At 44.0% G+C, this 20435-nt stretch overlaps 3 protein-coding genes across 3 annotated transcripts; 1 reads left to right on the forward strand and 2 right to left on the reverse strand.

The window, feature by feature from the left end:
- Positions 1-2963: 2963 nt before the first annotated feature.
- On the reverse strand, positions 2964-4092 carry kctd12.1 (potassium channel tetramerisation domain containing 12.1). Its single transcript, XM_012864221.3, has one exon. It carries the CDS (start codon positions 3856-3858, stop codon positions 3001-3003), a length of 858 nt encoding a protein of 285 aa, XP_012719675.1. The 5' UTR covers positions 3859-4092; the 3' UTR covers positions 2964-3000.
- Positions 4093-10610: 6518 nt separating this feature from the next.
- acod1 (aconitate decarboxylase 1) lies at positions 10611-14298 on the forward strand. The gene is made up of 5 exons (XM_012864257.3): positions 10611-10629; positions 10806-10967; positions 11076-11165; positions 11461-11660; positions 13307-14298. Exons 1-5 carry the CDS (start codon positions 10618-10620, stop codon positions 14265-14267), a joined length of 1425 nt encoding a protein of 474 aa, XP_012719711.2. The 5' UTR covers positions 10611-10617; the 3' UTR covers positions 14268-14298.
- Positions 14299-14385: 87 nt separating this feature from the next.
- zgc:162944 (type 1 glutamine amidotransferase) lies at positions 14386-20090 on the reverse strand. The gene is made up of 4 exons (XM_012864321.3): positions 19835-20090; positions 17328-17499; positions 17001-17199; positions 14386-14855 (listed from the first exon to the last, which is right to left on the reverse strand). The coding sequence occupies exons 1-4, from the start codon at positions 20030-20032 to the stop codon at positions 14660-14662; spliced, it is 765 nt and encodes a 254-aa protein (XP_012719775.2). The 5' UTR covers positions 20033-20090; the 3' UTR covers positions 14386-14659.
- Between the last annotated feature and the right edge of the window lie 345 nt (positions 20091-20435).

Genomic DNA, 20435 nt, shown 5'->3' on the forward strand with positions numbered 1-20435 from the left:
TTTGCATCCACACGACATGCTGCTAAATCTGTGTGACAAAATGGAAGCGGATCCTCCTGCAATATTTAAATGCTAACTACATTCAGATGTGGAGGCTTTCTTCTTGTGAGGTCGATAAAAAAAACAAAACACAAAGAGCACCTTCAAGAACCCAGCCACAAAAGAGAGAAAAAGGGTTCAACGTCAGGCCTTTGTGATCAGAAAAGTGAAACTAATTTTGTCGAGCCACGGCGCCGTGCACGGCTGAGGTTTCTGGACCAAGCCCCGTCTCTCTTTTCAAGGTTGACTCTTTGATTCCCTGTGGGGTAGGATTTAAAAGGCAGGAGGGAGGCGAATGGCACAGATCTTTACTGATTTTCGCGGATAGTGAAAAGGGAAAATGACTGGCAAAGAGCTCGGAGTAAAAGACAAGAAGGCTTTATTTAGATCTGAACATTTTTAACAAATATAGCCAACACTCCACATGTACATTTACGGTCATTGCAGCCATAAAAACCGCTAGAAGAAACTACAAAACCCGGGCAAACAAGTAAGCCCTGAATGTACGTTGACACTGAATATTAATTGCTGCTTGTCAGCTCCTGGACATCACTCAGTTCAGCACTGAGTCAGATATGACTATAGCAATGGCAATGAAGATGATGGTGCTTGCTGGTGTTCACCAGGAGGAGTTTGGATGTCGACTCAAACGCACGGGCACCTCCAGAGCTTTTGAAGGGGGTTGAAGAGATGTTTATGTGCTCTTTTTTTCAAGTCCAGGTGAAGTATACAGTGTTTGAGAAGCAGGTCTACGTCAAGTCTCAAGTTACAGAGCAGCCAGTCCAAATCAAGTCTCAAAATCCATCCGGATTCAGCCCAGGCTAAGTCTCGAGTCTTTGAGAGAGGAGAGGGGGAGTTCAAAGGGGACCGGGTCTTCCCTGTAGCCGGTCCCAAACGCTGGAATGATCTGCCGCTGTATGTAAAGCAAACATCTTCCCAGGCCATTTCTAGATAATTTCTAGACCTGGCCATTTCTTCCAGGCTTATAATACTTAGTGGGTAGTTAGTTTTACGTTGATATTGTGTTGTTTTTGTTTTCTTGTCTAGCCACGTTTTTACTTAAATGGTTCTACTGGTGGTAACTTGCTTTTATCTGTCCAGCACGTTGGCCTCTATGTTTGTTTTAAAGTGCATATTAAATCAAATTTGATTGGAAGTGCAAGTCAAGTCTCGAGTCATTGACTAGCAAGCCCAAATCAAGTCCCAAAAATCATTCAGGAGCATGTCCAAGTCAAGTCTTTGAGAGGCAAGTCTAAGTCACGTATCGAGCCACTGAGGACTAAATCTAAGTCAAGTCTCCTGTTTTTCAGGAGCAATTCCAAATCACATCTCCAGTCTTTGAGTCCGAGTTAATTATCAAGTCACCGAGGAACAGGTCCTGTTCAGATCTAATTTTTCAGGGGCAAGTCCAAGTCAAGCCTCAAGGCTTAATAGATAGAGGAGGTTCCTCATGCACAGCGGCTAGTAGTCCTCAACACAGCTCTACTGAGTTCGCTTCCTGGATTTCAGGTGTGTATTACTGTTATTTTGATAACATTCGGTTACAGCTAATGTAAATCCAAAATTCAGTTTTTCAGAAAAACAATTCCATGAGACTGAAAAAAAAATTACTTTTTTATGTGGAAATGTCATGTTCTGATCTACATAAGCATGGGGATGCTTGGTGACTGGACAGTTGTCCAGTAGACAGTAACCTCTTTCCCGAAACATTTATAATATTGTAAAGCCGTGTAGACAAGCTGCCTCTGAGCTCTCTCGCCAATCACAACTGGAGTCCAGTGATATTCGGCACAGCTGTGGTTTTACAAACAAAATAGGCGGCAGTGCGGTACGTCATGCCTGGCCTTAGTCTGCTTGGCTCTCCCTTATCTCTCTGCTCCCTTTCCTATCTTATAAATTGTCAAATAAAGGCCACTGGTACCACAAAAAATAAATAAAAAACCTTTAGAAATGCCTGTTAAATTTGTTGCCCCTTGGAACATTTTTGATCAACAAGTCCAATTTATATTGTTAAGTGGTGAGCCCAAGTTAAGCCTCAAGCCCAAGTCAAATCTAAATTCTCTGACGACTCGTTGCACATTCTCACATCGGCTGCACATCATCTAGTATAATTTGATACGTGGACATCTGAGAGCCTTAACTTTTCAAAAAATTTACTTCAACACATAAGAAAAATATGTCTTACTGCGGTGAATTATTTATATAAATTAAAAAGGTTTCATATTTACTATGCTAATAATTTAAATATGCATTTGTGTTCTACGGACAATAGCAGAGAAAGGTTGATATCAATTAATGTCTAGTTTCTGACCACACAAGTAATCACCTGTTGATACCCTTGCCTGATTCCAGTCTACACAGCGTATAATATCGGGTTTAGAGTTTCCTTCTTACTTTGAGTCAAAAGGATTTGAAAATGTACTAGGAAACCATCTACTACTCCAACATTTGACAGCTTTGTTGTCAGGTCTAAACCACCACCATCCCAATTGACATGATAAAATGTAAAATAAAGAGCATTTTAAATGTCGGAACAAATGTAACACAAAGTGCTTTTCATTTTGAAGAACCAGAAGTTCCCTTCGTAGTGAGAGACTAAGATGCTGGAGAGTAAGTTCAGTAAGTTTTGAAAGACCAACACATACCACCCCCACCCACTTTGGAGGCACCAATGTTAAAATGAAGCTTTACTCAATTTTAAGCTCCTAACTGACTTTCTGAGTGAAATACTGTCAGAACTGCGTCTATACAATCTATTTCTGATGCTTCATGTCTAATTAGTTTCCTCTCAGCCATTCCCTACAATTCAGCACAAGAACGTGTACGTTTGAAAAGACAGTCCTTTATATATATATATATATATATATATATATATATATATATATATATATATATATATATATATATATATATATATATATATATATATATATATACATTGAAATGGCACGAATGAGTTTGTTATTCCCGACAGAAGACATATTCAGTGTAGCTTGTCCAGATCTTGTCCTCGTTTGGATCGTTGCTGGTGTAGGCGCAGGTGCCCGTGGAGCTGCAGGCCACCATGTGAAAGCCCGCCTCTGTCAGCTTGTCAAACGCCTGCTCCAGAAAATTATACTTCAGGTAGTAGCGGGAGGTGTATCTCTCCGGAGGCCTGTCCGGGTCCCTGCTCTCGTTCAGCGTGTCGCCGAACACCTCTTTGGCCAGGGAGGTTTTGCCGCACACGGTGATGCGCGCCACCCTCCTGAATTTGGCGTCGGTCTGGATGTCTCTGCCGATGGTGTAGGAGCCGCGGTATCCTATGGTGATGTACCCGGACTTTCTGGAGTCCAGAGACGGCGAGCGCATGGCGCCGCCGGCGGACAGGGCGCGCAGCGGCTCCACGGAGGAGCAGCACTGCGCGCCGTCCTCCGTGTCGCTCTGGCTGATCTCCTCGCAGATCGAGTTGTCCTTGCTCACCCGCGGGCTGAGGCGCTTCGCCAGGTCCCGCAGCGAGAAGAAGTCCGCCTCCCTCTGCAGGCGGCTCTTCTCGGGGAAGTAGTCCGGCAGGACCAGGTTCAGGTCTCTCAGGTAGTCGAGGATGTACCGGAACAAGAAGCCGTCCCTGTCCAAGAAGAAGCGTCCTTTGCTGTCTCTCGCCAGCTCCTTGGGGGACTTCTTGGTGAACATGTTCCACAGGAGCGAGTCCGGCACGGCCACCAGGGTTTTGTGCCTGGTCACGTACACCTGGCCGCCGACGTTCAGCTCGATGATCTCTGAGAACGGGGTGCCCGGGTCCCCGCAGCCGGACGCTGCGCGCTCCGTGTCGGCCAGTGCCATGTTGTGCGAGGCGCTGTGCGCTGCAGCAGCAGGAGGATCAGTGGAGACAGTGAGGTGCCGGCGGCGGCGGCAGCCTGCTTATGAAGCCTGGGCTTACCATGTGCGTGTGTGCGCGTACATACCAGGCTGACTGATAAATTAACATTTAACTGTTGAGATGCTGTTGTTAGGGATGTCTTTGTAGTTCCGCCCCCTTTTTTCCTCGCTCACTCTCCTAGAGACGCGCAGTTATAGACGGGCAAGGATGGTGACAGGAGGGGGGAAAAAACGCAAATGATGTCTCCAGCTTCCAGCGGCGCCACTACGGAAGGGCACAGAGTGGCAATGCCCATAAATCTGAACAGAATACCACCAAAAGAGTCCATTTGGTCCCGTAATTCAGCTCAAAACGCACACATTTTTATAAATTCATCACAAACCGGATTTGGATTAAATCCAATATTCTGTTTATCAGAGAAAACATTTAGGGAACAAAAAGAGATTTACTTTACACAGAAAAAGTCATGTTCTGGTCTACATAAGCTGATTGGTGACTTGACAGCTGTCCAGTAGACGGTGTCCTCTTTAATGAGACATTTCCATCATAGAGTCACGAACCACAAGCCGCATTTGGCACAGCCGTGGATTTACATACATACAGCCAACGTGTCGTGTGTCAGTCACGCCAACGCTAAAACAAATCTGTGTTTAAAGTCACTCTAAAACCTTTTTAAACCAACAATGGGAGACAAACTCAGTGGACTGATCCTGTTGTTTCAAGCAAAAGCTTAAGATTTAAATTCTATAGCTCATCTACCCAGTTGCACACACCATACTTCATCGCCACATCGCTTCCTCAGATAGTGAAGCAGCTTACTCTTATATAAGTCAGCGAATGAAGAGCTGGGACTAAATTAATTAGCAAGTCAGGGACATACGCTGACTTCTAACCCCCCTGCTGCATCAGTCCTGTCACAAACCATAACGCCTTGACGCGTTTTGTGAAAAGGGGTTTGTTTTTGACACCCACCCTCAGGGAGGGTAAACCTTGGCCACAGAAAGTCATGTAGGCTAAAGAAGCTGGCTGTTCACAGAGAGTTGTTTCCACTCCTGTTAATAGAAGGTTAGGTGGAAGGAAAAACTCCTTCCACTTAATGAACAGTCGAAGCCCTGAGAGGATTCTGGAGCAAAGCCCGGTCTAGATTTCCTTGGAGAATCACAAGGCCTGTACTGCAGCGGGACTTGTTGGCTGTATCTAGGACATGGGCTGCAGATGTCACATCCTTTGTGATATCTGCAAATCTTCAGTCTGGGCTGAAGAGGAGCAGGATGCGATGCTGCAAAGTCCTCTTTTCAGATGAAGGTAAATTTTGCATGTCATCTGGAAAAGAACATCCCAGAGTCTGGAGGAAGCGGAGAGCAGAACCCAAACCGGGTAAGCTGCTAGTGTTGGTCCACCGAGTTTTATCAGGTCCAAAGACAGTGCAGCTGTCAACCAGGGAATCTTACTGCTCTCCTGCAGACATTAATGCAAAAGGCGCCTCGACCAAGTAGTGACTGCATTTACTGTAAAGTACATGGTCACAGTTTTGAGGAGGCTGATTTCCAGTCGAAAACCCCCTTTTTAATTGGTCTTGTGGATTATTGTAATTTTCTAAGAAGTGATTTTTTTCAGTATCTGCTCATCAAAATGAACAAAAATGAATGTATTAAATAAACTAGGGCTGTACGATGTAGAAAAAAAGTACATTGATAAAATAGAAATCAATTGATCGATATTGATAATTGTCAACAAATTCAAAACATGTATTTTAAGTTCAGCTCTGGCCATTTTAGGCTATTGCTTAATTACCTATTTTTAGATACAGAACAGAAAAGCAACGAATTCAAACTTAACCCTTTATTCAACCAACTTTAACCAAAACTGCAAGTTTAAAAAAAAGAAAAAAAAAAAACATGTGCTCTCTGAACTCTTTGAAGGGGGCGGGGCTTGGTTCCTGGTTCTGTGTTTGTGATTGGTTGGGAGGATGTAATGACTGTAATATTAACCTACATGGCTAAAATGCAAAAGGAAGAAAAGCTGTTATGATGTTGAACTTTTTAGTGACCCTTTTTTCTATCATTGATAAATGTTTATCGATTGATATATATTGATATTAAATTATCATCCAGCCCTAAAATAAACTACTACGTTTTACCTTTTAAACTGAATAAGCAAACTAAATTCATTTTGCACATTAGTCTATTTTATAGATGCATCTGGAAATGCATCATCGTCTTTAACATGAATTTTTGAAAGGAGATCACAAGCTCCAAGAAGTTGCTGTAACAAGACGTTTATTTATGGACGCCCATGTCATTTTTGTCCTTCTTAGCATTTTGATGTCTGTCACTCACTCATGGCTCCTCTCCTTCCTCTCCCTAAATATAACAGCATAATTATGGCCTGTGGTTTTGCTGTGCCACCCCAACATTAAACGTGGCCCCCATCTGGTCAAGCCTTTAAAAATATTCTGGAGCAGCCTCTGCCTGCTGCTGCTAAGTGAGCCTCACCTCTGACAGTGTGTCATTGTGGTTATCCATTGCTGTCGGCACAAAGCTGCCGATCCTCTCTTGGTTATCTGAATTATCCAAGAAATGCCCAGAATCACCTCAGCTGATATTTGTTATTCCTTTCAAGCAATGGTCATAAAACATGGCAAGAGTGACACCCATTGTCCTGGAGATGAAAACGCAGCATCCACACTGAACGAACACCCAGCACTCATAGTTTAGGGAAGGAAAACCGGGAAGTGAGGGAATTTAGGAGGAATTTCATCTCAGGAACCTCAAAACAACAATAATAATAATCTGTATGACCACACGTGGATAGGGTTTTTTCTTATTTATTAACACATTGTGATTTATTACTTAAATCTGAATCAAATTTTGTCTTTTCCTGTTCATAATTGTTAATTGCGAAAATAATTCAACATATTGTTTTACATTCCTCCATCTGAGAAGAAGTTATATAGTCAAGAAATGCCCATGACCCATAATTTTACCTCTGTTCCACATAGCCTTTATCCAACTTTCTCACTGATCTTTTCTGCTCAGCTGTTTCAAGTTGCATCCACTTCTCAAATAAAGTCGGTTTGAGCTGAGCAGTTTTAAGGGTCAGAATTAGACCTATAAGCAGTAGAACCATAGTTTCCCTGGGATAGAGAGAGACAGAAAGCATGCTTACTATGTCCGTGAGTCTGTCCTCCAAAGTGATGTTATGTTCAGACAGCAAACAGAAATGCTGAAGCCGAGGTTTGAGCAACCAGATCAAGTCTTTGAGGGAGTTGGGTTCTAGGTTTCTTGAAATAGAGATAGAAATCCCTGTCGGCAGCGGACTGATAACACGCTGTCGTCAAGCCAAGGCTTCTTAGGTGTCTCCAAGACACAAAGAAAAAAGAAAGACTATTTAAAGACTCACCGTGGGTCATCATGGAAAACTTAATCCCTGTCTCTTGTGGACAGATAGGGTTAGAACAAAACTTTTAGTCAGCAATAAATGAAATGCGTTCGAAGAAGAGAAATAAAGAATGAAAAAAAAACAACATTCAACATGCTGTTGAAATCAATATGGGCCTGCTCCTGTTTATTTCTGAAGGCCCGTCTTACCCCTGTTTAAGATTTGATAGTAAAGAAGAAACAGATCATCAGAGGCAAACATTTAATATATGCATATTTATTTCATTTGGAAATTCCAAAGAGACAAAAAAAAACTTACAAGCTTAGTTTCAGTGTGTTACCCACGTCCTTCTCCCAGCCATTGCAAGCTTCTTTGTCTAGCGTCTTCTTCGCAAACCCATCTTTTATCAGACTGACCAACCCCTCCCAGTTAGTTTGGGGGTTTTGGGCCCAGACACTGTGACTCCAGGTCCTATCTGCTTCCAAAACAAGGAGACTATTCTCTCGAGGGTCTTCATGAAGTAAGGCAGATTTAGCACCCAGATGTCCTATCAGGGCTCAAGCCAGATGACCTCAAGAACCATAATATAGCTTTCAGACCTTAAAGCAAACACCCTGTGAGCTGTGTGTTTTCTGCCCCAGAGGGGAGACACAGTTTAAAGACCAAAAGTACCTCTTATTATTTTCCATAAAAATGCCTAATTAATATAACAACTAATGATATTTTCCATAACAGTGCAAAACCGAGCTGTGAAGCTGCATTATACCCCAGCGGGGGGAATACGTCCTGCAAATTATCACTTAGTTAAAATACATGAATATAGGCGTAATGATCAGGATTATTATCTAAAGATTATTTTACTGTCTTACTTATTCACTAACCCTTTTTTAACAAATACATACATTCCGATGATAAAGACTGTGTAAGTTTAAAACAATGTCTTCTACTTTTATTGTAGATCCTGTTAAAGTTGTTCAAAAAGCCATAAAATAAAATCCTTTATTGCAGCATTAATATAGAATTTTTTAAAAAAAAATCCAACCAAATCTGAGTACGTTTATTGAGGTGGGGAGAAAATCAAATATTTCTACACAACATACTGCGTCATTCTTGGTGCTCCCATCATCTCTGCTTGGTCCTGTCTTAGGCTGCCTCGTCTCTTTTCTACAGGGTTTAGTCCAGGGGAGCGAGATGACCAGCAAGAAGGTCGGTGCTGTTGTAAATCCTCTGAGCGTCTGATTGGCTGTCATGTTGACTTGGTGACCTGAAGATGCCCCTCTCTGCTGAAGTTTTGTGACTAAGTATCGTAGATTTCCTTCCCTCCGTCTCCATCCTGCTCACTGTGTGCGGTTAAAAAACAGAACTGGGTTGAAGGAAATCTGCCGATCAAGCAAGTCCTTCTTATTTTGATGAGCGTGTTCTTTTCCCCCTTCCCATTTTGAAGCAATGCTTTGGGAAATGGGCTTCTGTGTCACAACTCATTTATACCACAGGGAACCAGGGAGTAATAAATGACTATTTAAAAGTTTAAAGAGACACTCTGACTAACTTAAAAGAGGAAATTAATAGCTTGAAAAAGGTTCCCTTACATTTCACTTGAAGGGATTGCTATTAGGTGCCAATAAAAAAATATATATTTTCTTATCGTAGGCGTCACTTTTTCCAAAACTAAAAGAAATGTATCCAAGTTAAATGTTAGGTTTTTTTTTTCAACATTCACCTGTGAGATTATGTTACTACAGCAAATAAATTCATTGTTTTAAGGCCTCTTGCACATCTTTACTGGGACAATGCCCTTCTTTTGAAACAATAACTAAACCATAACTTAACCATAAATGGCACAATTTTATGGCGCTTCATTACAGAAAATATTCAGATATCTGTTTTAATAACATCCTGTAAGGTTTTCTCTTTCTTGTGGGCAGTTTTTCTAATTTCTTCAATTCCTACTCTGTGGTCTGAGCCGACGGGCGACGGTTTTCGTTTTTAGCTGTTTGGAGTCGGTGTGCTTAGTCAGGTAACTGGTTGCGGGTGACTTGGTTTAGCCTCGTGACAAATTTCCCCCTGCAGAAGTTCCTATTATTGCCAAATTATTATTGCTCGATCTCAAAAAGACAAATATTGTGAAAGATAGTTTATAGCCTCTTACCCAAGTCACTTTGGGGAGTCAGTGAACACTGTTTGACTATATTTATGCAGAAATAAATTAACTTTCAGCAAAGTTTAACGAGAAAGAAAATATTTAAACAGTTAAAACAACATGAAAACATGAAAAACATCATTGTGCAAGAAGAGATTACAATATAGAAGTTATTTTTTGTTTTTTTACGTTTTAAAAGATAAATCACAAATTTATATATAAATGTCTCAATTTATATATAAATTGATGGTTACATTCGGCATAATTTCCGTTCCTCGTTGTACATAAAGTCAGACAAAAACTCTTCTGTCTTAGGTCGGATAAGAGCAAGAAACTTATTTATTTTAAGCAAAGAGTAGAATAACACGAGACAGCATTTTTTTTTTCTTTTTAATGTTTTATTACTTCCTTCATATTCAGAGGTTTCCCCACATTTCCTTCATATTTAATAGCACTTCCCTATAAACTGTGTAAGTGTTGTAGGTGTCCTCCTATAAGCTTCTGCTCAGGTTTGCAGGCTGCCTTACTCAAACACACCTTTTAACATCTGCCTACAAATGATCAACAGGGTTGACATCAGGGTTTGTAATGGCAATACTAAAAAACATGACCTTGTTGTCCTTAAACCAGGTTGTAATTAATGTGGCTGTGTGATTTAGGTTCACTGTCCATTTGGAAGCTACGTCCCCCCCCCCAAGCTTTAACTTCCAAGCTGATGTTTCATGCATTACTCCAACATTTCCTCATACTGTTCTTTCCTCATAATGTGTGAAGTTCACCGGTCTTTCCTGCAACAAAACACTCCCTCAACATGCTGTTGCCACCCCCGTACTTGCAAGTTTCCCCTTTTTTCTCTCTCCCAAATGTAAACATTGTCATTATGGCCCAACACTTTCAACTCTGGTTTCATCAGACATGTCTCCAAAAAAAAAATTTGCTATCGTATTTCAAATTAAACTTGACATTTGAGCCGAAGCTGTTGCCATTAAAGCAAAACCAAGACATCTGGGGAGACGTTTCCCAAAGCGGTCAGACTCGATAAGACAACATCAAGTCATTGTGAAAGTGCACACTTCTCATCAGAGTGGGTTTTAGCCACTTTGGAAATTTGACAGACCAGCCCTCAGGCCGGCTATTTAACTATAAAAGACTGGTGCCGTTAGATGGGTTTGTCACTTCAGAGACTGGCTGAGAGCAAACCATGCTGCGCAAGGTACAGACGAGTTCTTTCTCTCCTAGAGATTTGCAATTTCTCAGCATTATCTCCGCAATATTCACTCAGATCTCTTTGGAGAGTATCTGCTGACGTTCCAAACGCAAATGTTTATTTCTTAGTCTTTTTGTTCCACGTCTGCATTTTCTTTATTCAAGCGTTTCACCTTTTTTCAGGGTATCACGGACAGCTTCGGAGCTGCTATCCATGCCCTCGGCCCCTCTCAGCTGACCGACGGGGTCATCCACAGGAGCAAACGGATGATGCTGGACACCCTGGGTGTTGGACTGCTGGGAACCAGGACGGCTGTCTTCAACAAGGCTCTCAAGTACAGCCAGGTAAAGTGTCCTGTCCCCCCCCAGTCCGGTTCTTCTTCACGCTGAGATTTGCTTTGAGTTGGAGTAAAAGCTGGAAGCTCAGTGAAGATCTCTTGTGTTCATCTGTAGACGTTCACGTCCGAGCAGAGGAGCAGCGTCTGGGGCCGATCAGATTTAACTCTGCCTCCATGTTACGCGGCTTTCGTCAACGGCATCGCGGTAAGTTTGGCCTCAGGAATGCACGAACGGCGTTTTTTGCTAAAAGTTTCCCTCCAGCAACTGGAACTTTTGACACATTTTGTCACTTTACAACCGCTGTTGTTTTGCACCTGTATTTCTGAAAAGTCTGCTGCGCATTGATTTGTTACTTTGTGTTGTTTTAATGTAAAATCTCAATGAAAGGCACTGAAATGTGTGGTTTCAACATGACAAAATGTGAATATTTTTGCCAGGCTCTGTGCATATTATAGTTTAGCTCTGCTGTGATCTTTGACGAGCCCTGCTGTGACTCCAGGTTCACTCCATGGACTTCGACGACACCTGGCATCCAGCAACCCACCCCTCTGGAGCCGTCCTGCCGGCTCTGCTGGCGCTGGCCGAGCAGCTGCCCAGCCGGCCCTCTGGTCTCGACCTGCTGTTGGCTTTTAATGTCGGCATTGAGGTGCAAGGGCGGCTGCTGAGATTCTCCAGGGAGGCCTACAACATCCCTGAAAGGTGAGAAATGCAGAAAATCACGTTGGCTTAGTTTTGAATCACTGCCCCTGCAGTTGTAAACGGATGCACCCCAAAGACATCTGAGCTTTAAAAGGCTTATTCACCTTAAGTTGAATAAAGTGTATAAACTGTGCAGGAAGTGTTTGATGTTGCTTATTAGGAAAGCATTCTTTTTTTTTTTTCTTTTTTTAATCTCAGTCCAAAAAGAAAGCGGCTGTGAAATCTTTAAGAAGTGAGCAATAGTTTTGTTCTCCAGTGAATACAGAGCCCTGCAAGGATTTTTATTACCCTGAAACTTTTTTTCCATGTGGCAATCATAAACTTTGTGTGATTTCACAAGTGACAAAATAATACATTAGATCAAAGTGGCTTTACATATAGAAATCTAAGACGTGTGTATTTCTAGTCGTGTGTGAATACAGTGGAGAACCAGCTTTCGCATACAGAGCTGCTCTTTTAGGGTAGGTCTCTACCAGCTTTGCACATCTAGCCACTGAACATTTTTGCCTATTCCTCCTTTGCATAAAAAAAAAAAAGCTCAAGCTCAGTCCGATCAGAGGGAGAACCCCTGCGAACACCAGTTTTCAGATTTTACCATAAAGTCTCAGTTGGATTTAAGTCTGGACTTAGACTGGGCCGTTGTGAAACATGAGCGAGCTTTGATCTAAACAGTCGATTGCAGCTCTGGCCGTGCGTTTCAGGTTGTCCTCCTGCAGGAAGGTGATCCTCCACCCTAGTCAGAAGTGCTTCGCGGCCCGTCATCTTCACTGTTAGCCTGCGTTTAGGTTCACTGACCCTGACGAAGGAAAAGATCCCAACAGCATGCTCTCCAAACACAGAGCTTTGCCGTGGGATCGGAGCGCTCAGAGTGAAGCGCCGTTTGTTTCGCTTTGCATGTAGGCCAAAAGTTTAACTGCAGTCCTATCTGACCAAAGCACCTTGTACCACAGGTTTGCTTTATATATTGCGTGGCTCTCGTTTTGCATTCTTCCATAGAGGCCAGCTTCTAATACTTAATGTAACTGGAGCTGTGGCTTTCTGCAGGCTGAGCACTGACGTCATGCTGTGGTAGATTTGCACTCTTTCGGTTTCCGACTGAGGCGGATCGGTGCTTTGGCTGACCAAAGTTTGAGACAATGTTTTATTCCCCAATTCTGCTTTGAACTTCATCGCAACGCCGTCCCTGACCTGTCTGCTGGTCGATCACTAATGTTCATCAAAAAAAGCCTCTGAGGGCAGAAACAGAAGAGCTGGATGTCGACGGAGACCGAGTGGCAACCAGGTGGATGCTGTTACGCTGCTTCTGGTCGCCCTGGGTCTTAATTTGGAGTTTAAGAGATAAAAGTGGACGAATACAAATACATGCCACACTTTTCAGATTATTGGTGAATTAATGAAATAAAATGCAGAAACCATGAATCGTCCTGCCTTCCACTTCACAACGGTGAACTACTTTGTTTTAACCTGTCACACCAGTACAAAAAAAATGTTAGTGGTTGAGACAAAACGTGGAAATGTCCAAAGGTTTAAAATCATTATACGAGGCACTGTAACGCATGTATTCCTTTTCTTCTATTTACATGATTTATAAACAGTAATTATTGTCCACAAACCTCTTCATCTGGTCCTCCTCCTTGAAACCTCAGGTTCCACCCTCCCAGCGTCGTCGGAGTGATGGGAAGCGCCGCAGCCTCAGCCAAACTCCTCGGCCTGTCTCCGTCTCAGTGCAGTCACGCGCTGGCCATCGCCGCCTCCTCGGCCGGGGCGCCTTTAGCCAACGCCGCCACTCAGACCAAACCTCTCCACATAGGGAACGCGGCCCGGAGAGGCCTGGAGGCCGCCCGGCTGGCGCGGACAGGACTGGAGGGGAACCCGGCCGTCCTGGACGTGGACAGCGGGTTGGGGGTGTACTACAAGGACTACAGCCCGTCTGCGATGCCCGACTGCGCTTCCGGGGCCTTCAGGTGGATCCTGGAGGATCAGGATGTGGCCTTCAAGCGCATCCCCGCTCACCTGGCCATGCACTGGCTGGTGGACGCCGCGTTGGCAGCCAGCGCAGAGCTCCAGGAGACGGTGTGGAGCTTTGACCCGAGCCAGATCCGACGGGTCACCCTGAGAGTGCCTCCATCCAAGTACATCGACGTCCCGCTGCCCACCACGGAGCACCAGGCCCGGCACTCGTTCCAGTTCAACGCCTGCTCGGCCCTGCTGGACAACAAAGTGACGGTCGCCTCCTTCGACCCGGCTCAGATCAACCGGCCCGCTCTGCGGGAGCTCCTGTCTAAAGTGGAGGTGACGACGCCCGCAGATAACCGGCCCAGCTTCGACGACATGTACTGCGAGGTCCAGGTAGAGACGGCTCAGGGGGGGAGCTGCACGGCCCGGTGCAACACCTTTTACGGCCACTGGAGGAAGCCGCTGAGTCAGCAGGACCTGGTGGAGAAGTTCTGCGCCAACGCGTCCTCGGTGCTGAGCTCAGAGGGAGTGGAGGGGGTGATCGATGTGGTGGGGAACGTTGAGAGGGTGCCGGAGTGCTCGGTGTTGGGCTCGTATCTGAGGATGACCAGCGACGCACACCAGCGGGTGTACAGCACAAGGAAGCTCTGACTGTGACGGGTTTAACGCCACGTGTGTGTGTGTGTGTCCAATCTTGTAAGAAAATTAAACCAAAAACTATGTATTTATATATTTTATTCCCGAGTGTCTGGTGTGAAATAAACTCAAATGCAATGCAAGTTTTATTTATTGAGTCTCAGAAAATAGATGAACAAATGACTCCGATAGAGTACAATGAAATATGAAATAAAGCCATTCTGTCTAAATTTAAATTCAACTAGCATGGCCTAGCCAGAATTAACCCCTAAAAGCTAACATTTAGAGAGTAACCTTTTTATAATTGAATTAGAATTTCCTTAGCATCAGCTCAGCAGGCGTCTACAAAAATAACTTGGCAGATCTACCCTCCCCCGGTCCGTCCAGCCTTCAACGTCTCGGTGGGATCAGGCACGCTTCAGGACGCCCTGCACCATGGATCCGATCCCGTCAAAGATCTCGTGGATGGGAGCGTTGCACATGAAGGCGCAGGTGGTGACCAGTTTGTTCTTCTCATCCACGTGGCTCTCGCCGACGCTCTTGCTGACGTGTTTGCAGCCCAGCTGATTGATGGCCGCGGCCGTGTCAGCCGTATCTGGATACCTGAATGGAGGAGGAGGAGAGGAGATATTGGCTGTGTGGAGGAAGATGGGGGGGGGATCTCTGCAGCGCTCGAGTAACACTCAGGTTTAGGTCACGAGTATAACGTAGGGATCAAAACATTTTGGTTTCATTTTAAAACTCCTTACCTATCCAGACTTGTATCCTGTGTTACCCTCCCTGAGACCTTGTGGGTCAACCTTTTCACCCCCAGTCACTGCTGGACATCAAATCAGAACAAACCTTTCCTGATTGATAAGGAGCCCAAAAATTATATGCATTTGAACATTTTGACATTTTTTGATTACTTTCTACAGATTCAGTAGTTTACATACACCAACGTGACTCTGGCATTAAACAATCAGGGAAAGTTAAATGGGGGCAGCGTTGTGGAGGAATGGAACAACGTGAAACAACATCAGCCAATCTTTGAGTGGAATTTCCAGATGTGTAAAGGTGCCGCAACTACGAACACCACTGGACGGTCCAGCCGTCCACACCTTTCAGGTAGCAGACGGGGTCTGTGTCCTGCAGATGAACATGCAGCAGTGCCAAATGAAGAGAAGATTGTGGAAGGAGACCTACAATGTTTGACCCAAGCTATACAGTTTAAAAAGAAAAATGCTAAGGGAGGCTTTGAATTTAGAAAAGGCTAGTAAAAAAAATATAAAACTCATTCTGCAATTTAGCTGAGGGAAATAAAAAAAGTCTGAGAGAAAAAAGGTTTTGTGGTTTAATACATTTTAAATAGCGTATTTAAATATCCGGTTTCAACAGTATTTCCCAATAATTGACATTTTTCTATGAATTTCCATCTCATATGGTTCGAGAAGGCAAATGTTTAAAGGGATTTCCACAGTGGAGTTTTTTTTACAAACCACATACGCATTAGGAATATTGGGCACGTTGGGTAGGTATTGCTGTTAGTAAGACATTCAAATGAACTTTGTTATATATTGCCTATATAAAAAAATAAAATAAAGCTAGTTTATCTGTTTCTATATAGTTGCCCCATCTAATGCACGTTGCTACTTTGCATGCTTTATTGCTACACCCTACACCTCTCTGCATCCAAGACCATATACCTGACCAATTGTAATTATATCTACCCACATTCTGCAGACGTAGAAAATTTGCCTTTCATGTTTAAATTGTTGAAACAATGTTGAAATTGTTTCCTTTTCATCTAACAGACTGATCTTATTCCTGTATCCGCTTTAAATCACAGGTCTGCTTTTTCCAAGTTCACTTTAGAACGGTGTACCTCAAGGTTGTGTTTCAGGGCCCCTTGCTGTTTCTGTTGCAGGTGCTGCCTCTCCAGCACATGTTGAGCACTTTTAAAGGAATTTATTCTCCACTGCATCTAATGATATAGGTCTTAAGACTTGAGGTTGACAACTGCGTTAGTTGAGGTTAGTTGGACGTCTAACATAAGGGCTCAATCTGTGGGAAAATGTAGGATGGTGAAGCGTTTTCATCATGTCAGTGAAGGAAAGCAAAAGAAATCGGTGCTGTAGAGAAAAAAAACACAAAAAAACAGACGGATCCGAAAATAGAAACTTTTGGTCCTTTAGTCCCTTATGTTATGAGAAATCTTTTATAATTCGACTCCGGTTTTACAAAAGATGTTCATGTTAAATTTCTGGTTCCCTGGTGTTTTTATATGTTGAATATTGTAAAGTTGAGATCCACTCTCACACAGTCAGAACTAAAAACGATAACGGATATTTTGATATCATTCTATCACGACTTCATTTGCCGCAAATGAGTAGTTGCCTGCCTAAATAAAACCAAACCATTTGCAGCTTCTAAAAAAATGCTCCCTGGGCTTTTGACCAAGTCTGCAGAGTTTTCTCACGTCAAACTGGCTTCTCATGGCTTTTACTTACATTTTCTAACCCCTTACCCTCCTAAAACTCTCGTGGTCATGAAGCCACGCTGTTCTGAACACGGAGAGGAACTTGAGGTTAGGAGTCTTGTTCAAAAGCTCTTTCCCATGTAGTTAAACCTGCAGTTAGTGAATAAACTTTCATTTCCTTTTTGCATTAGGCGTAAAGCGATAAAGCCCATTTTACATTCTGGGATTCGGCGTTTCCTCCGCTCCATCGATCTCGTGCTGTTCAGCCGCCCGAAGCCGCTAAGACTCACTTGTCGTCGTTCTCGATGCCGACGGTGACCTCGCAGCCCGGGAACACCTTGGCCGCCAGGACCGGCGAGATGCAGCAGAGGCCGATGGGCTTGCCTTCGCTGTGGAAGGCCTGCAGGGTGGTCTTCACCTCCTCGATCACAGAGCAGTCCTTCCCCTGCACCGCCCACGTGCACAGGTTCTTCGCTGCCCCGAACCCACCTGAGGAAATAACAGAACCACAGCGTTTTGGGCCCGCACTTTCACTTCCGCCATCCGGGCCGACCTCTGTTCAGTGAGGAGGGGGGGAAACGTGCTGCAGACAAGGAGGCCACGCCTCCTGAGCGAACCTGGGAATATAACGGCGTCGTGCTCTTTGGCGCTGAGCTCAGACAGATCCCGGACGTTGCCGCGGGCGAGACGCGCGCTCTCCACCAGGACGTTTCTCTTCTCCTCAGAGGGCTCGCCTTTCAGGTGGTTCACCACGTGCATCTGGTCGATGTTGGGCGCAAACATCTGCACCTGTGAGCAGAGAGAGGCAGCCGTGATCACAGGAGACACGGCTCTACGCGAGCAGACTGAAAAAGAATGAAGATTTTTAAAAAGAAAGGAATGTTTTTATGCTTCCTCGTTTAAAGTGAGAAATTCAAACGTCCCAGCTGCCATCAAACGCAACGTTAAACAACTGAGCAGCCTATAACACCCAGAAGAAGGTGAAATGTCTGCAGTGTGCATGGATTTTTGACATGCACAATTACAGCCCTGAGGTACAATAAGAGGAAAACTAAAATAAGCAAAGAATTAAACTGAACAGGAACTTCACTACGCTGCAGAAAGGAAACATTTGGTATGAAATTCTACTTCGATGCATGCGCGAAAACGCAGAGGAAGCTCTGTTCAACCGGACTTTACAACTACTAGAAGGTAGTGAGAACAGTGGAATACAGGGGCCAATTTTAATATTTATAAATGCAATTATCAAGCGGATTCATGCGCACATAAAAACCTTCAGAGCACAGGATGACTGGGCTGCAAGGGAGTCGGAGCACAGCGCCAGAAAGCCGGGTATGAGAGTCGGCAAGAACTTCTCCCCAGAATGCAAAGGATTTATATGACAAGGCTGTAGTGCACAAATGCAATTCACTTTTAAAACTTTAGATTTAAAAAAAAAAAAAAGCTTTTTACAGAACACGCACACTTTCTTTCAGAGATGGACTGAGCATAAATATACATTCTCGGTTTATAAATATAATTTGTAACTACCTCTTTTTGATCAGAGCGGAATAATTATACAGCGGCGCACATTTTAAATTAAATGTTGAGCTTATTTCCTCTGAGCCAGACAAGTATACATACATCTCCAAAGATATAAGTGCATCCCCCACTAAGATCTGGATGCACGTTCGTTATCCCGCTGCAGTAAAACCAAACCGGGTTTTTCTGACCAGCTACAAGCTTCAGAAATAATTCTGGCTCGATGATTAGATCGCGGCTTCTCAGAAACGGTAGAGCAACATTAGGACTGGTTTCTCTTGCTCAGACTCAGCTTTTCAACACAGTCTATACGTTTGTTATTAGAGGTGAGGTCAGAGAACCTCCAGGAGCTTTATATTCGACTGTCCAGCAGTGTCCAAACTGGACACACGTGGCCCAAACTGTCTCCTTGAATATGGCAGTGTGAGAGAAACAGATGCTGAAAAGGAGGGCGAGCTTCTCAGCTGGTCTCAGAACGCGCCGCCGTTCCCAGGACGCTCTCCACCCGGCCAAGGACTGGACTCGGAAGCCCGGCTCTTCTCGGCCTCGGCAGCAAGCGAAGACGTTGCTTCACGGCCATGTCAACGTCAACCAGAAGATCAAGAAGGAAGTCCCCTTGCACTAAAAAATTCACACCTTAAAACGTTAACGGAAATTTGCAGCTCCCCACGCTGATGAAACAGCAGTTGTCAAGCATGGGGGCTGCAACATCCTCCTGAGTGGTGAGCATTAAAATGAAAGGTGGAGGACATATATAACTGTATATAACTGAATGCACCTTCCCTACTCTGCACCTTCTTGTATGAACCGATGTGGCAAGTGAATTTCTCCATTGTGAGATCAATAAAGCCTATCTTATCTTATTCCTCATCATCTGGAACGGCCCCCCACATCAACCCTACTGAGTGCTTAAAAGCGGAGTCCATGCAAGCCAGCCAGTTTCCATTAACTCCACCGTTTCTCCGTCAAATGCTTAGCCCGACTCCCTGCGAGGAGCTGGGTGACGGATGAAAGAGGCCATGGGGTTTTTCTCTGCCACTGGAAAAAGGGAGACTGAACCAAACAACCAGGCGTACGGATACAGTTTAACCACTATGCATAGCTGTGATTTTATATAAATCAGATAATAACCACACATCCAAACCTAGGCTCCTGTTCCTTGCTTTTAAAAACAATTAAAGCTGCATGCTTTCATTTCAGCCCTCTGTGAAACGTCATTAAAAGGCCTCGTCGCAGCACCTGCGGTCCCCTATGGATATTTAAATCACATTTTAAAGCTTTAAACATTTACATCCTGAGAGAATTACATTATCTACAAAAGGTAAAAGTTTGCTTATGTTAACTATTGTGACTTGATGATCAACTCCCACTATAGTCGTCTGCCCTTGCTGCAGGCGTTTTCCCTTTAAATCCACTTAATGTCACTCACTGCTTGCAGAGGTCAGACCAGGATCAGATCACACCAGCAGCGTGGCTAATAAATAAATAAATCATAAGATCGCATCGGTCTGGGCACAGTGAAAGTCAGGACGAGTGACTAATTAACACGTCCACGTAATAAACCCACACCGTGGCAGATCAGGGAGATAAAAAGCTGACTTACAGTCGCACCTCCTCTGCTCAGATGGACCAGGACAGCGGAGGCCTCGTGGATTTCACTTCCATCATAAACCCCGCAGCCCGCCAGCACCACGGCGACGCGTTTGGCCATCTGGGAGGAGGACGAGCTTTTCCTCACAGTCTGCAGCGTCCTGAGAGTCAGCAAGCTGCGGCCGCTGTGGTGCAGGAGGCCGAGCAGCATGGCGGAGCGTCAGTGGAGAGCACCGCCCCCTTTTCCACTGTTCCTCTTCTGATGGTTTCAGGCGTGTTCTTTGCTCAGTAGCGCCCCCGTGTGTTTGCAACGGGACCTCAAAAAAAGCTGAAAGTTTTTTTTTTATTAGTCGTAGTCATTTTTTATTATTATCTAAACACAAGTTTAACTGTCCAATTTTTTTAAAGCAAAAGCTGAAGGAAGTTAAAGTCCTGTTTTTTTAGTTTGAAAAAGTAAATTAACTTAACATAAGGTGCGATTAGAGGGACAATGGATAACAAAGTAAAATGTATATGAAAACATTAAAACAAACTAGCATCATTGTTAATAATAATAATAATAATTCACTCTCCTACCCAGCTATTTTTAAGCCGTTGTTTTCGGTATTTGGGAG

This window comes from Fundulus heteroclitus, chromosome 7 (genome assembly GCF_011125445.2).
Source record: "Fundulus heteroclitus isolate FHET01 chromosome 7, MU-UCD_Fhet_4.1, whole genome shotgun sequence".
Lineage (NCBI taxonomy): Eukaryota > Metazoa > Chordata > Actinopteri > Cyprinodontiformes > Fundulidae > Fundulus > Fundulus heteroclitus.